Genomic DNA, 17,665 nt, shown 5'->3' with positions numbered 1-17,665 from the left:
CATGATCAGCCAAAAAAAAAAAAAAAAAAGAGGCAGGATTTCTGTCTCCCATGAGGGTGAGCTGTGGACATAAAAACACACACAGCTGAGCTGTCAAATGCAAGGCAAAGCAGCTGGCTCTCTGCGCTGACTGCCCAGGCAGGCTGAGACTGGGCAATCTGCCTAGTCTCCTCTTAGTGTGACACGTTTCTGTCCCATGTGACTTTGCTGTGGTTGGTCTGGGTAACATGTGCTTGGACAACAGAGCAGACACACAGGGCAGTTCTGAGCTGTCCAGTTACCTAGTTACCAGGCACAAGGGCCCACACTTCCCTTATTGTCACCTCTAGCCTAAAAAGATGTCTCAAGGGGCCTTTATCTGAGCACAGCACAATAAACACAGCTGCCGAGTCACCAAAGAAGGAACTTATTCACACAGCAGACTTTGGTACCAAAGGTACTTCAAACTAATAGGTCCAGATCAAGGTTTTCACTCAAAATTTGGAGATATATTCCCAGAGCATCTTCCTTCCCCAGATTCTAGTCAGAAATAGAAGCTGACTTTTCTTTTCTTTCTTTCTTTTTTTGGTCAGTCATGGGACTAGAACTCTAGGTGTGGGCATTGTCCCTGAGCTTCTTCAGCTCAAGGTGAGTGCTCTACCACTTGAGCTACAGCGCCATTTCCAGTTTTCTGGTGGTTAATTGGACATGAGCGTCTAATGGACTTTCCTGCTTGGGCTGGCTTTGAACCATGATCCCTCAGATCTCAGCCTCCTGAGTAGCTAGGATTACAGGTGTGAGCCACTGGTTCCTGGCAGAAGCTGACTTTTATTGATTCCCTTGTCACCATTTTGAAGGTAACTGAGAATTTTAGTATTGTTCCACTTTGTTATCTTAATTTGGAGCTTGCCAACTGGTGAACTGCAATTGGATTTTAGGTGTACCAAAATACAGATTCCTTGAGACTGGGGGCCAAGTACCTCCAGGCCCACAAGGGGCTTCTCCAGGGGCTCATTTTCTAAGTTAGTCATGCAATAAAAATCTTGGGGCTCACACATCATAAGAATCACTTGATTTGGGTTGGGCCTGGCTTTAGCGTATGTGATAAATCCTACATCATTTGAAAGAGAAGTGTTTTTTAATGTGTTCAGTTCTTTTGCCAATATTTTTATTTGGGGAAGTTCAATCTAAATCATTGCTCTGAAAATAGCCTTTTGTTGGGCTGGGAATGTGGCTTAGTGGGCGAGTACTTGCCTAGCATGCATGAAGCCCTTGGTTCGATTCCTCAGTATCACACAAGCAGAAAAAGCTGGAAGTGCGCTGTGGCTTAAGTGGTAGAGTGCTAGCTTTGAGCAAAAGAACTAGGGGACAGTGCCCAGGTCCTGTGTTTAAGCCCCAGGACTGGCAAAAAACAAACAAAACAAAAAAAATAGACACACAAAAAGGAAATAGCCTTTTGTTGTTGAAGTCAATCAATACTCAAAACCATGTTTGAGTCATAAAAGATGCAAAGTAATAGGTATTATCCCTCCATTCTAGAAAGAGCTTCCCTTATGTTCTTTGCCTATGTCTGTGCCTATTACTCTATGAGTACTGAATGAGGGAAAAGTTCTCTCCTTCCTCATTCAGGAGGGCAAGGAGGAGGGGAGGAGGGCAAGGAGGAGAGTGGAGGTTCGTGATGGAATATCTAGAGTAAAGTTTGTTCCCAAGGCCCTGACAACACCTGAGTGCTTTTGAGAAATCAGTATGATGAGGACAAGACTACAGCGGTGTATAGAAGTGCCTAGCCTGAGGGCTGGTGGGGGGGGGGGTAAGAGGAGTGACTCAAGTGACAGAGCATCAGCCTGGCATGTGCCTGGATTCTCTAACAAACCCAAAAGGTCTTTGAAGTTAATAATAAAGTGAGTCCCTTCTATGTGTAAGGAATATGTTCCAAGCCCCCAGTGAATGCCTGAAACCTCAGGGAGTTTCAAACCCTATCTATGCTATGCTTTTTTCTATCCATACCTACCTATGATAAAGTTCCATTTATGAATCAGGGACAATAAGAGATTAACAATAACTAGTCATAAGATAGAATAATTACAACACCAAATTGCTATAAACATTATTTAGAGCATATCAAGCATTAGTTTCTGAAATTTTCCCTGTTAAAATGTTCAGACCGGGCTGGGAAGGTGGCTCAGTGGTAGAGCGCTTGCCTTGCATGCTCAAGGCCCTGGGTTCGATTCCTCAGCAACCACATAAGCAAAAAGAAAAAAGCCAGAAGTGGTGCTGTGGCTCAAGTGGTAGAGCGCTAGCCTTGAGCTAAAGAGCTGAGGGACAGCACCCAGGCCCAGAGTTCAGGCCCCACGACTGGACCCCCCCCCAAAAAAATGTTCAGACCTAAGTTGATCTGAAACTGCACAAGGCTATAAATTAGAAAGGAGACTGCTATATTGAAGTGGGCAGGCTGAACAATATTTTGGACATTCAAAAAGTTGAATGATATTATACTTCACTCCACTGATACTGTGTCAAATTACACCAAACATGGCCTAATGATGCTTCCATAATTTGAGTTCTTACAATTTAGTATGTACACAAATGGAAAGGCTAACTTAGGAGTATACTTTCGTAACCAATAGCTGACTCTTAGCCCATCACAGCAGGTGATTTTCAGTTCATCATAGGTAGCCAACTGATCAGACCCATTGGAGCAGGGCAAACCTAAAGCTAGAACCAATCCAACTATCCCTGCACCCCACTTCCTGCCCTGTTCATAAATGCTACCTGGCCACATGGTGAACCATGGCTGGCTGTGTTCTGAAGGATGCCCAACGTATGAATCGTTCTTTGCTCAATTAAATTTAAGTCCTCTAAAGTTTTGCTTTGTATGTTGCTTAGCTCTCTTTGGTTGACCAGATGATCTGATGGATGTGCCTGTGTCTTTGGCTAGTTAAAAATGGGTAGCTCATTAACTAGTCATTAATATAAATATTTTGGCAGATAACATCTTTCCAAACATTAAATGCTGGACAGTGGGTTCTTAAGGTAGGAGAAAATAATAGAGGAGAATTTGGACTATAAAAGCTTATAGCTTCCTGATGTAGTGGGAAGAACCTGAGCCTGTAAGTCAGAGGACCTGAGTTCAAATCCCAACCCAGCCACTGATTAGGTGCATACATAGTTTCTCTTTCTGGCTGTAGTTTTTCCAATAGCTGGAATGAAGGAGGTAGCTGATGTGGCAAAAAGCTTTTATGGATAATAGAGTATCTGTCCTTATGTGGCATTAAGCTCTAAAATTCTACTCTTCCCAGAGGCCTTGCCAAGCTAAGCCCTAAGACATAGGAACAGCCATCATTGTCTCCAACTGTGCTCAGCTCACTAGGCATAAACAGGAAGCCTATGTCTTCCCACCCTTGACCCAGTGAGTTCTGTTTGCCCTTCCTCTCTGTGATCATCTGCTATACCCTCTACCTCCACAAGAGCATTCACTTTTCAGAGTTTGGGTGGGATCTTATCTTTATAATGCCACAGGTAAACGCCAGAGTAAGTACTATGTTTATGAGCCACACTGCTCTCTGAGTGACCCTACTGCCAGAAGGAGTTGAGATGGCAGATACATTGAGGTGAACTGATGACACACAGGTCTGGAGACCTCTTAGAGAACAGACTCACATCCAAACCACAGGGACCAGAGTCCGGGCTATGGCAGAACTCAAACAGACTCAGCTCTGTGCCCCTGCTCCCCAGTAGCTGGGTGTCCAATGCTCAGTTTCTCCAAGTCTGAGTTTGCTTGTCAGTATGACCAGAAGAACAAAATCTGAGAAGATGCAATGGCACGTTGCAAGGTCAGCACTCTGGTACCATGTCTGGCATCCAGCAGTTTCCTATAAATAACTGCTCATCTCTTTCTTTCCAGAACAATTAAAGGATATGCTGTGGGGACCCTGGACTAGGAAAAACATTGGCATGGTTATGTAAGAGAAAGTCCATCTTAGGAACTTCTTGTTGAAATAGAGGTTAAAAACACAATGTCTTCAACCTATTCTAAAATAATGATTCAGGAACAGAATGACTAGATAGACAGATGGATATGGATAGATAGATGGACAAACAGGAGACACTGTGAGAAAATGATGAAATAAATAGAAAATAAATAGAAAAGAATAGGTAATTACCATATAGGAGTTTCGTATTCCTTTTTGGGGGTTTTGTTTTTTGTTTTGGCAACTTTTTCTATAGGTATGGGTGAAATATGTTAAAAGACATCAAAACTAAACTTTAAAAGATGTCCTCAGGGATGGAAAAGCAGTTGGATTTAAGCAGCATGGTAAGATCTCACCAACCTGAATTCTGACATGAGGCACTGATTGACGAGGTCAGTTCACACCTACCTGCCTGTCCTCCAGGGTTCTTGGCTTGGCCAGCAGAGCTCCCAGGAGACACAAATGTGACAAGTGCACTTGAGACTTTCCAGCCCAAGGTCAGATCACTAAAAGAGCTAAGGTGTCAGGGTTGTAACCAAAGTCCTAATTACCAACTCAAAAGGAACTTTCTTTTCCCAGCTGAGGAGGGGGGGTGGGGTGGGAAGGGGGGGGCGATACAGTCTCCCTGCAGGCCAGAACTAACCTCGAATGCCCCCTCGTGGGAGATCAGAGGAAGGGGCTGCTCACTTAAAAACAGATGCTGCTTCTAATGGTTCATAAGGTTGGGTCCCAGACCTCTCAACTCACCCACAAGTCTTTTATAGCTGGGTGGAAATATGAAAGGAGCAAACAGACTTGTCTATGAAGGTTTTCAAACCTTCCAGTGCCCTTTGGTGTTGGCTTTGTACATAACTTCAAAGAAGAGGCTGAGGTCAATAACGCAAGAGTTCTAGTAAGGATGTGGCTTAGGGCAACAGGCCTGTGGGTAAATGAGGTCTCAGCTACAGAGGGGGACTCGATGGTCAGTAGACAATTTCTGTGCTCCAGCCTGACCTCTTTGGGTGACCTAATTTCACCTGGAAGAGTCTGTGAGACTCTGCTGGCTGTAAGCTAGACACATCTAAGGACAGACATACGGCAAAGGTCTACTTCTGACAACGCTGATTCCAATCAATGTAGATAGCAGATGCATGCAGATTCTAAAACTAAGGATCTTGGATTGACTTGGAGGGCAGTCACAAAAGAGCCCTGTTGATGTTCTCAAATATTTGATAGAGCATATTAGTTTGACTTAAAAGTCAAGTAGCCACACTCTGGTGGCTCACACCTGTAATCCTAGCTACTCAGGAGGCTGAGATTTGAAGGTCGTGATTCAAAGCAAGCCTGGGCAGGAAAGTCCTTGAGACTCTTATCTCCAATAAACCACCAGAAAACAGGAAATGGTGCTGTGGATCAAGTGGAAGAGTGCTTGCCTTGAGCTGTAGAGCTCTAGACAGTGCCCAGGCCCAGAGTTCAAGCCCCACGATCGACCAAAAAAAAAAAAAAAGTCAAGTATGACCTGTGTCAAACTTGTGTGCAGATGGAGCTTTGGTGGCTCAATGCTGAGCAATTTTATCCCTGTAAACCTTATCCCTCATGGAATGTTAAAACAGGAGCTCACAGGAATACATTCATCACTATAGATTATCTAAAGACACAGAAGTCCAGGAGGAAGATAATTGGTGGTCAATTAATGATTAAAAATCTGGTCTCACTGAAACAAATCTATTACAAACTTGATGGGTTGAGGTAAACACAAATATGTTACAAAATAAGACAGAGCTTTATGTTCTGATGTAGGAAGATATCTAAAAATCCATAAAAATATAAACAGAGAAGGAAGCTATAATGCTTGATAAGAAATGTACTCATTATCTTGCCCATGTAATTGTAACCCCTCTGTACAGTATTTTCACAATAAAAAAATAAAAAAAAATATAAACAGAGAAAGCTAGCTATATTTTGTACACTTGTTAATTCTAGCACTCAGGAGGCTGAGGCAAAAGGATCACAAGTTCTAGGCTCTTCTGAGCTCCCTAGAAAGACCTTGACTCAAAAAATAAAAGTCTGTATTGAGTGACCTTGTGTTAAGTGAAAACACTAAATTCCACAACAGATTAAGTGGCATTATCTTATTTTTACAAGGCATACATACATATATGTATACATGTATATATGTAAGTCTTGTAAATACATTCAGTTTTCTCTACAAGGCAGAAATTTCCTAGTTTTTATATCTGTTACTGTTAGAATAGTTTATACTGTGTGTGCATTACTTTTACAACAAGGAAGAAAATAATAAACAGTTGTAAAAAGAAAAAAATAAACCTCAGAAAATAAAATCCTTCCAGATGTTCTGTCTCTCCCTCTTTGAAACTTCAAAAGGCAGCTTCTTCTTAGGGCCAGCAGCAGTGAAAGAGGAGAGGGAATAGACAACATCCAGCACATCAAAGACATCAGGACCAGAATGAATCCTCTGAGCCATGGACTCTAAAGGCCGGGTCAGACAGACAGATGTTCTAGAAACAGCTAGCTACTTATAACTTCGAACTCTGCCTCCCATAAGCATTTCTGTTTCCCTGAGTCTAGGTTTCCTTATTGATTCAAGTCCCTAAAGGTCCAGGGGAGTGCTGGGGAGAAAGAAACCACAAATACAATGAATCAACCTGGCACTTAGTGGCTTACACCTGCAAATCTGACCTACTCAGAAGGCTGAAATCTGAGGATCGTGGCTCAAAGCCTGCTTGGGCAGGAAAATTCATGAGATTCGTATCTCCAACTAACCACCAAAAGCCAGAGGTAGAGCTCTGGCTCCAGGGGTACGGCACCAGCCTTGATTTTATAAGCTAAGTAGTGCCCAGTCCCTGCATTTGAGCCTCAGGTCTGCCCTCTCCCCACAAAAAAATAAACCACCACAATGATGTGTATAGTCAGGCCAAACAGGCCCGATCTGTGGCACTGGAACTAAATAAACTCCTCAAAGGCTGTGAAAACAGCAAGGCGGTTTTTACAGGGACAGTCACAGGCAAAGTGCACTTTAGGCAGGCACAAGGAAACTATTTACAGCCTGAGAAGGTCCCTAGGGGCCCTTCTAGAAACCTGACCACTCTGTTTATGACGAACCAGGCAGCCAAGGAGAAGCTGTCTGGATTCTGGCTAGTGACAGCAGCTTAAGTGAAAGGGAACACCCATCCCTGGGGACCCTGGGTGGGTTAGGTGGAAGGGTCTGGGGACACACACAATTCATACACCGCTAGCAAACCTAGCACACAACTGTCGCTCCACCATGCTATCTCTGTTGGGAGAGGAAAGGCTCAGACTCCAGCAAAGACGAGGCAAGTTTAAATTCGACGCAGCTGTGGCCAGAAGGGGCTGATGGGGGTGACAGATGGCTTTTGTAGTCATTCCGGGGATGGTGGTCATTTGGGGTGTTGTTCTGCAGGCTCAGTTTCTGAGCCCTGAGGAGCTTGGTTCTCTGGCTTCAAAATAGGGTGCTTTTAACAGCAGTCAGGCTCCACAGACACCAGTGAGTGATCGCATGATGGTCCAGTCCTGACTGTGTCTGGTTTTCCTCCACAGAAATGTGCTGCTGAAGAGATGTTCATAAATGGGATCAGACGGGAAAGGCCCTGGCAGGAGACCAGAGCACGCTGGTGCAGGACTCACAGCAAAGCCCTCCATGGCGGGGAGATGCATTCTTCTCCTTTCAGATCTCTTTTCTGATTGAATTTTCACAAGTGCTTGTTTTGTAAGCAGTCAAATGTATGCTACATAAACAAAGGGCATCGGAGCACACATCCACACATCGGCACCTGGCTACTCTCCTTTGGTAAGTAGCCAGCCCTTGGTTGATAGGACTGTACCTTGTAAGTCTGTATTTGTCCAGGGGATGGGGGGGGCATCAAAAAATGTCTCTGTGAGCTGGGCACTGGTGGCTCACACCTGTAATCCTAGCTACTCAGAAGGCTGAGATCTGAGGATCACAGTTCAAAGCCAGTCCAGGCAGGAAAGTCCATGAGACTCTTATCTCCAATAAACCACCAGAAAACCAAAAGTGGCACTTGTGGCTCAAGTGGTAGAGTGCTTGCCTTGAGCTGAAGAGCTGAGGAACAGCAGAGTTCAAGCCCAGAGTTCAAGCCCCACAACCGACAAAAAAAAAATGTTTCTGCAGGCCTCTCCCGCTGCTTACAGGGGCTTGTTAATAAGTTCTTCATTTCTCTGTCTTGAAGGACTTCAAATGTTTGCCAGGCATGAGTGGCTCACGCCTGTAATCCTAGCATCTGAGGAGACTGAGATCTGAGGATTGAGGTTCAAAACCAGCCCAGGCAGAAAAATCTGTGAGACTCTTTATCTCCAATTAACTCCTAAAAGCTGGAAATGGAGCTGGGGAGACTCAAGTGGTAGAGTTCTAGCCTTGAGCAAAATAAGGAGCAAAGACCAGGCTGAGTTCAAACTCCAGTACTGGAACCAAAACAAGACTTTGCATGTCAATACTTTTGCATTTCAGGTTTTCCAAAGGAGAGATGTGCCTGCCTCCAACTCTATTTGTTAGAAATGGTGAACAGGACACCGAAACCTGAGAGGGAGAAGTGAATGAACAGGAAGCTGGGAACGGGTAAGGTAGGAGCTAGCAACAATGATCTCATGGTAGAAGAGTCAAGGCTTTGTCCTTAACCCCCAGAAGCTCTGAGGCAGGTAGGTTCATGTGAGCAGAAAGACTTGACAAAACTTGTAATGATCAGCCCAGTCAAATGATCCATTTCCTATTCCACAGAATCTGGAGGAAATGCCCTCTAAGGGCTGAATTCATTTTGAAAGAGGCTATCCTGGTACAGAAGAAGGCCCATACCTGCGTGACTGGCCTTGTCCACTTGCTCTATGGTTGGAAAAGGCGAGGGAAGTCCCTGATGTTCTCAAGGAAGGCTCAGACCTTCCTCCTGGTGAGGGAGAAGGGACTAGAACTTGCTAAGGAGAAGCAGCCAACAAGGAAGAGATCCCAGAAGTCTTCAAGGTGGGGTAACATGGCTCAATGTGGAGAATAAAACTCCCCTAGCCTGGCTGCCTGGGTTCAGATCTCCTCCATTCACCAGCTTTGTGACCTTAGGAATAGATTAAATCTCCCTAGCCCCCCCAATGGTATCCTGAAAATATTATCCACCTGATGGGGTTGATTCAGTGAGCTAATAGGATACAAACATGCTAAGAACATAGTAAATATGGTAGACTTCCTAGCTATTATTATCATCCTATGATGCCTGCTAGCTCCCTGTGTACAGAGCTGAAGGTTTGTAACAATGTCTTCTATAAATCCGCCCCTTCTGGCCATGTGGAGGAAGTAATGCTCAGAGCTTTTGGGTATTATTATGAATTGTCCTGGATGATCAATAAACTGCATCATCAAACGGCTAGTGCTTGTCTGGAACATACAAAGTTTGAAGTGCTTTCACAGGAACTCTGATACAACTACAGGAACTAATAGATTCACGCACAAGTGCAACACTGACCCTGAGGCTCAGGCCCATGGTTAGCAGAAGAATCCAGCTTTGGCTGGAATGGATTTCCCCAGAACTCGCTGCAGCTAAAATGTCTAAAAGGCTCCATGACTCAGTAACAACCCCTGTAACTTCTATGGATGGAGACTGCTTACAAATCATTGTCCTTCACGTTGTCATGTGATCCACAGAGGGGCAGGGCCACTCTGTGGTCCATCCTGAGCCTCACTTTCAGCCTCTGGTACTGGCCATTGAATCAGAAGACTGCCAGAAGACCACACAGATGCTCCGGAACTTTAAAAGGTAATCAAAAAGGTAAGTGATGCATACCGGGTAAAGACCCAGTCATTTATCTTCTCAAAGTCAGTTTTTCAGGAGTTATTCTCCCTGTGAAGTGAATGACCTGCCTGAGGCCACCCAGCATCCAGGCTCGAGAACTAGGACTTGAAGTTATGTGTCTTGACTCCAAGTCCAAGCACAGGGCCTCTGACTTGATGGTCAGCGCTGCAGGGAAGGGATGAGGTCTGGGATGGATTCCAGAGCTGTCCACCCACCTCCTCACCTGCCCCATCCAGTTCCTTGGTGCCAACTGTCATGTGCTGAGACCCCAGGAGCGAGTCTGTCCAAGCTCTGGCTGGGGCCATGCATCACGTGACACTCATGAGTCAAGCCTCCCTTATTTTAGTCATTGTCCCCTCCCCATTACTGCTTAAAGGGTCCTTCCCCCTCCCCTCAAGATAGGGAACAAAAGCGCTTCCAGGGTCCAAAGTGCCTGGAGACAGTGGGGAAGGGATTGTGCCAGGAGATGAAAGGCAAGACATGAGGTCATGTCACTAGGGGCTCTGACCTTAAAAACAAAGGTCAGCCATTGAGCTCTCTTGGAATGGACCCAGGAGCTGTCATGGCCCTGGGCACAGCCGAGGGGAAACTCTTTCACCAACATGGGTGCTGCTAAACAGGTGTACCGTCTGTCTGTCTGTCTGTCTGTCTGTCTGTCTGTCTGTCTGTCTGTCTGTCTGTCTCTCTCTCTCTCTCTCTCTCTCTCTCTCTCTCTCAGCATTTCCACACAGTATGAGAGTGAACAGGCAGGAACTAGAAACCCAGGCTCCTGGCCCTTCCCCCTCCCCCCCACCCCCCTCCCCCCCGCCCCCCCCCAACTCTCCAGGACCTGGAAGCTACACTTTGCCAGCTTGCTTCTCCCCTCTGTGCACCCAGGCCCTGTGCATAGGGAGAGGACACCGCAGGAGAAGAGAGAAGGAGGTCACAGCTGATCTCAGCACACACGGGGGAAACACAGGCAGAGGCAGAAACACTCGAACAGGCGCCCCTGGCAGGGCTCAGTCCATGCAGTCCCAATAGTCAGGGCTGCCCAGTTCCCCTCCCACCTGCCTTCCCCCTACCTACAGGGTGGGAAGCTACAGACAGCAGGACTGAACACTGGAGAGAGAGAAAGGGAGTTGTTACAACTGGTGTAAAATGGGAGGGATGAGGCTTTAGGGCTGTGGAGGTCTAAAGTACATGCTAGATAGAGAAAAGAACAAAATGGAAAACAAAAGCCAGTGCTGATTAGAAAGCACCAGCCATTTCCCAAAAGGACCAGCAACCTCTTTGTTGGCAAATGCGCTTTCATTCATTTTCTGGCTCTAGCTTCAGTATTCGCCTCTCACAGAAAGTGGTCCACTTCGCCCAGCATGTTGGTTCATGTCTGTACTCTCAGCTACTAGGGAGGTAGACATTGGGAGGATCATGTTTCTAGGCCAGCCCAGGCAAACAAAACAAAACAAAAAACAAACAAACAAAAAAAACCCAAGACCTTATTTTAAAAATATAGCTATAAGGGATGGGGGTATGGTTCCAGGGTAGAGCAGCTGCCTAGCCAGCACGAAGGCCCTGAGTTCAAGGCCCAGTGCCACTAGTATAAGCAAAATGAAACAAAAAGTAGTCCATTTCAACAATACACCAAAAAAATTTTAAGTAAAAGTTCAAAGATTAGAAAGCCAAAGATTAGAAAAAGCCAAAGATTAGAAAGTCAGTGTCTTCAATTTTAAGAATTTATGTCAATTCTCATTTGTTTCAATACTAGTTAGACTACACAAAAGGACTTTTTTTTTTAAGTAGGGCTGGAACTGAAGGACCTTATACTCTCACTCAGCCTCCAGTCTGGCATTTTGCTGGTTAATTAGAGATGGAGTCTCATGGACTTTTCTTCCTAAAGTGGTTATGAATCAGTCCTGCAGGTCTCAGCCTTCTGAGCAGCCAGGATGATAGCCTTGAGCCACCTTACCCAGCTCTGAAACGATGCTTGACCTTTTCTAAATGACCCAAAGCCTGAGTTTTTTTTCCAAGTCTCCTCGGTCCCTCTCAGCCTAGACATATCAGGGATGCACAGGCTTTGGGGATGATAGAACATTGGGGGAAACACATTCGTACTCACGTTTGTCCCGGAGGAAGCCGACGGAAATGTGGGATTCGACTGAGCAAAGGTCCTGGCTGGAATGGCTGCATACGATGTCCCAAGAGTCGAGGCGTAATCTGAAGGGTAAGTGACACAGGCCAGGTGAGACGCCAGTCCTGAGCTTTTCCTTGAGAGCTCAGGATTAGGATAGGGAAAGAGAGAACGGAAAAATTCTTCCGAACATATTTCTTCGTGATTGACACACTTCTACCTTGTGGCACACTGTAACGGGCAACGTTGTTTGGCTAAGGTGTCTCAGAGGGCACTAAGGACAGACAGCAACGCCAAAGAACACGTGGGTACCTTGGGACCATTTTGCCTTAGAAGGGCATGGGAGGGCAAGGCCATAGAAGAAGTCCTGGGTTGGGGAAACAGGACGGCCAGAGCCTGCGTGTCCTGACTCACCTTCATTCCCAGTGGGGCTGTAAAGAGCTGTGCTGTTGGGGGAGGTGCCCAGCGTCCCCTCTGCTGAAGAAGCGAGCACACACCGGATGCCAGCACTGGAGAGGGGGGAGACGTGGGAACCAGGGTCCCAGTAAGTTAAACCAAAAGAATGACTACAGCATTCAAAAGTTCCACTCCCAAGTACCCAGCCCAAATTAGTTGAAGACAGACATGCACATGACTGCTCATCACCACACTATTCACTACGGCAAAAGGTGGAGACAACCTCCAAAGCCCATCAAAAGATGAATAGAGAAGCAAAGCGCATTATATAGAAATAGTGGAATAGTATTCAGCCATAAAAAGGTCACACATGCTACAGTGTAGATTTAAAAAAAAACTCCAAGTAAAGCTTTTAAAATTTAAGTCATAAACGGCCACGTATTATATGATCCCACTTACATGACAAATTTACAAATAAACAAAAAGCAGATTGGTGGTTCCCAGGGGCTGGGGGAGGGGGATGGAGAGGCTGCTCAGTGAGGATGGGGTCTTCTCTGGAGGTGATTAAAAATGTTCTGGAACTAGGTACTATTTGTACAACCTTATGCCTGTGCGACATGCTACTAATTGTAAACTTTATCAAATGGTTGAAATGATGAGTGTTACATGAATTTTGCCACAAAAAGGGGGGGGAAGGGAAGCCTTATATGCATGTATATATTTAACTGTGGTAAAATACAAATGCCATGAAATTTTCCATCTTCACCACGTATACAGTTCAGTGGCATTAGGTCTATTTTCACTGTGCAGCTATTGCCACTATCTGGCCTCAGAATTCTTCATTTTGCAAGACTGAACCTCTGTACCCATTGAACACCGGCCTCATCCAGCCTCCCAACTCCAGACATCCTTATTCTACTTCCTGTCTCTATGAGTTTGACCTTTCGAACTCCATTCCACAGGAATGGAATTATGTGCACCTTGTCCTTTTGGGACTGGCTTTATTTCACTTAACATGATGTCCTGGAGGTTCAAGCCTGTTGTGGTATGGCTCAGAATTTCCTTCCTTTGGAAGTCTGAGTAGCTGTCTCTTAGGTGTTCTGACCATGTTCTGTTTAGCCATTCGCCTGTGGATGGTCCGTCTGTTTGCGCTTGTGAATAATGAGCAGAGGCCTTTGGAAGGCGCACATTTCAAAACATGGAGCCCTGGTTTTTTGTCACATCCCTGGGCTAGCCCCTCTCTTCTCCAACTCCTCACTGGTCTTAGAGCCTGCCTTTGCCCCCTGCACCAGGGTCTTCTTCAGTAGGGCCTGACCAGATGGTTCCTTTGCTCGAGCCAGGAGTGGCTCCAGTCCCACTCCGAGTAACACTGTAAGTCTTCACAACAGAAGAGGGCCTGGGCCCTGGTGCTTCCAGGAGGCCCAGCCCCAGAGTGCATTCATTCACACACAGACTTCCTACCCTCATCCAGGGTGGCTTTCTGCTTAACATTTGCCACCAGAAATGCCGTCTAGTTTACTCATTGTGTGTGTGGTCTGTCACCCGCGTTGAGTGCAAGCTCGGGGACTCTGCCTGTGTGGTTCTCTGGGGTTCCCACCTCCCGTGCAACACACACGGGTCACAAGGCAGCAGCTCTGGGGAAGCTGACTGTGCGCAGGCGTGGGCCTGTGCTCCGGGACAGCACTTACTTTTCAGAGAAGAGCAGGCATTTCTGAGTGTGCAGCTTCCCTTTCACGTGCAGCTCCCAGTCCTAGGTCAGAAGGACAGAAAAGGAACCAAAGGAGAACGGAGTCCTTGGCGAGGCAGAGGATGAGGGCAGGGAGCACAGGGCACCAAGGCCTGTACCCCCCACCCCACACCGCACCCAGCATTCCCCCTTTCCCTCTCCCTCCTCCACCTTCCATCCCCCCACTCATTCCACCCATCCATCACCTGCACATCCTGTATGTCTTAGGACAGCTGCCCAGACTTCAAAGTCCTTCTTCCCCCGTGAGGGGACCTCTGAGTCCAATTCCAACCTCCTGTCTCCCACCCTCTTCTCCATGCTCTACCTACTTCTGTATCGAGTTCAGGTTCGGATGGTGGACTCAAATGATTGTAAAACCTTATCAAAGGCTGGTGACAGACCTAGTTCCAGCCAGGCCGCACCTTGGGGTTCAGGTGTGGTGGTGTTCCCCACTGTGGGGGCTACAGAGATGCTCCTGAACCAAGCATACCCAGGGTATGACTCCCCTGAAGAAGAGGCTTTACTATGACTCTGGAACCAAATGTGGGGGAAGGCAGGGCGTCTCTCATAAGAGGATCAGAACCATGTTCGAATCTCTCCCCTGTCACTTGCTAGCCAGGTGGCCCAGGCCAACTCAGTGTATGCAGCTGGGCCTTCATTTTCTCACCTTTTAAGTGAGGTTACTAACAGTATCTTCCTCCCGGAAGTACTGTGAGTTACTGTTAGCTGTTAAAAGGATAATTGCCTTGGAGTATTTCAGTGGTCACCCATACATTTCCAGGGGGATGTTATGCTCTGTTGGATTTGTGTTTGTAGCCATGGGAAGCACTTCACAGACTTTGGGTAAAGGTGAGGTACCGTGAGGCCGGGCCTCCAAACTTTAGACCATGCAGCTGAAGCTTCTAGAATAATCTGTGTAGATCCCATGTCCTGGTTCTGACCCATGATCTCAGCGTAACATACATGTTGGGAGGAACAGTAGCTCCTAGGGCTACAGCACAGCCAAAGCTTTCCCCAGGAGAGAGGAGACACACTCCTCAGCCCCCTTCTCTGCCGATGAACCCCAATGCATTTCTCCAATGTGATACCTTTCACTGGGTTACCCCAATGCATTTCTCCAATGTAATACCTTTCACTGGGTTCGAATCCTTAGGATGGAAATCAGAGACTCTAATGGCAGAGCTCTGTTCCCCGCCCCACCCCCCACGTTTCATGCACACAAGCAGTGAGAGTTTGGAGGGGGAGGCAAACTCAGCTCTGGGCCCGGTCTTGGATGACTCACCGTCAAGTCGAACACCTTCTTGTCGCAGAGGCTGCAGAGGTGCGGCAGGTGGGGCGGGGCCACGCCGTGGAAGTCGTTCAGTTCTTGAGCCTGCAGGGGCCCCACGGGGGGCAGCAGGGCCTGCTCCTCCTTGGCCCTCCGCCGGCCACCGCTGAAACCTTGCTTGCTGTGGTTAAGCCGACCCCCGAAGGAGGGAGGGGTCCTGTCTGAAGTGGGCTCCTCGGGGTCATACAGTTCATAGGGCTGGCTGGAGGCTGGAGGCCACAGGTTGGGACCTGCTGTGAGATCGGGCTTGTTGGGACCAGGGAATCCGGGGGTGCTCTCCCACTGGCTGTTTGCACCCCGTAGCAGCGCTCCTACCTCACCTTTCATGCCCGTGGGCTGCTCCCCTGGGAACCCACCTGCTAGGGGGGGCCCTTGGGCATTGGGTCCATAGAAGTCTTTGGAGAAGGCGGCTTGGCCATCTTGTCCAGGGTGGCTGTAGGGCCCTTCGTAGGCCACGCTGCCCGCGGCAGAGGCCGAGGCCGGCAGGAAGCCGGGCTGGCTGTCTGTCTCTGAGCCGTAAGCCTGGCTGGCGTTGGCTTTGCCATACTCATAGAATGCTGAGGGGGGCGGGGCGGGCCCAGCCTTGCCCATGCCCAGGATGACTGCAGGCTGGGCAGGGGTCTGAGGCATCACCCCGCTGAAAGGATGGACCACCACGGCGTTGGGGGGCTGGCTGGGGAGGCTCACAGAGGGTCCTGGGCCTCGTGGCTGGCTGGGAGGCGAAAAGGCGATTGCACTGGAGGGAAACCGAGCGCTGGGGATGGTGGCAGCATGTTGGGGCACCCCAGCGTGGCTGTGGGGGCCGCTGAGCACAGACGGATGCCTCAGCTGGTTGAAGAGAGGCTGGGACATGGCCACTTTGGAGAGGACCTGGTTCAGGACAGTGGCGGCCGCAGTGTTGTTGGTGACTGCCGTCTGGGCCAACTTCAGCCGGTGGAGGGTGAGCTGGGCCTGCAGTTGGGCCAGCTGGAGGCTGGCAGGCGAAGGGAGCAGGGGGTTCGGGTTACTGACGGAGAAGGGGTTCTTGTCCAGGAGCTTGGCGGCACTGCAGGAAGACAAGAGGCCTAGATGCACAGCTGGTTTTCACTGGGGGGGGGGGGTGAGAGGGGGTAAGGGATTGCTTTCCTTTACCTGTGGCCCTCTCTCCTATACAAGACCCTCTTACATGAGCTCTGCATCCAAGTGACTCACTCTGTAAACAGCTGTGCGCCTATATTTTTTTTAAAAAATCCAAAATTCTAGTAGAAAAATTATATGACAGGATGTTCAGGGGCTGGCCCTGATAATTAGGAATAAAAATTAAAACCATTACAAATAAGCATTTGCTTAGCAAAGTGGCCAATGTTAAAAACTAACAATGGCACTCCACGTTGGAGAACTCAAGTGGAAAAGACACACTGACAAGTAGCAGCCAGCGTTCCGATAGGCAGTCGAGCAATGAGCACTCATTGCAGCCAAGACTCTTGGACTCAAAAATTCAATTCTGCAAATCTATATTAAGCCAAAGTGCGATACCTGAAGACATTTAATACTACATTATCCAGGAGTCCAAAGATAAAAATATCCAAGAATGGGGAGCCAGGCTTGCTCTGAAGATTTATCATCTAAACAGATATCATCAAGTAACTGTTTACTATGGGTGCTTAAATTTTTGCTTCATTATGCAATTTATTGTTCACAAAAAGTGTACCCAGCACGAAATCTAAGACCAAAAGAATCCCAACCTGCCAAAAATCTCCCCTTGGCTCTCTGCTCTTGCCACCTGACTCCAAGTCCTGGTTATAAAAGCAACCCCCCCCCCAAAAAAAAACACCAGAAAACAAAAAGTGAGCTATTTTAACAACATGAAATAATCCATCTGCTTCAAAGTTAAGCTTTACAAAAAAAGCAGGCTTCAAAACCCCACACTGAATGAATTGTATGTATATTTATGCCAAACACATTTTTGTCCTTGTCCTCATTTTACATCAAGAATAAAAAGCCTGCACAGACAAGCCGTGTAAGGGATAACTCGAACAATTACAAATGAAAAAAAAATATCTAAAACTGGTCAGCTCTCATGGAATTTTATGGGCCTGTCATATGACTTGGGCTGGTTGGTTATGGTGCTTTCTCAACCAAATGAGAACACCTGGTCTGGAAAGTGGGACAGACTTTCCCAGAGAGTAGAGAGTATGTAGTTACCAGTTGAGGCCTTTGGGTAAGACCCTATTTTCTGGGTCTTAAATTCCCGTTGGGGGAAGTGGGTATAATCAGGAAATGTGTGTGGGACATTGAAGAGCTACAATGATCGGGTGTTTGAATGGGAGATTGGAACTGTGAAATTGGAAATGAGGAGTGCCATGCACC

The 17,665-nt window shown here is 47.2% G+C and overlaps 1 protein-coding gene across 5 annotated transcripts in view; it reads right to left on the bottom strand.

The window, feature by feature from the left end:
• The window catches only part of Rbm20 (RNA binding motif protein 20), a 193,929-nt gene that overhangs the window by 61,626 nt on the left and 114,638 nt on the right, over positions 1 to 17,665 (bottom strand). For 2 of the 5 annotated variants that reach the window (XM_069987967.1, XM_069987966.1), the window contains exons 2-5: positions 15,272 to 16,361; positions 13,952 to 14,013; positions 12,282 to 12,376; positions 11,856 to 11,953 (exon numbers count right to left, since the gene is read on the bottom strand). In XM_069987967.1, the coding sequence (XP_069844068.1) occupies positions 11,856 to 11,953; positions 12,282 to 12,376; positions 13,952 to 14,013; positions 15,272 to 16,361 (1,345 nt within the window). The remainder of the gene's footprint in view (positions 1 to 11,855; positions 11,954 to 12,281; positions 12,377 to 13,951; positions 14,014 to 15,271; positions 16,362 to 17,665) is intronic. The other 3 variants (XM_069987968.1, XM_069987969.1, XM_069987970.1) reach the window with 3 other exon arrangements.

Source organism: Dipodomys merriami, unplaced genomic scaffold (genome assembly GCF_024711535.1).
Source record: "Dipodomys merriami isolate MVZ:Mamm:240054 unplaced genomic scaffold, mDipMer1.0.p SCAF_35, whole genome shotgun sequence".
NCBI classification, from domain to species: domain Eukaryota; kingdom Metazoa; phylum Chordata; class Mammalia; order Rodentia; family Heteromyidae; genus Dipodomys; species Dipodomys merriami.
This window is presented reverse-complemented; position numbering and strand designations above follow the sequence as displayed.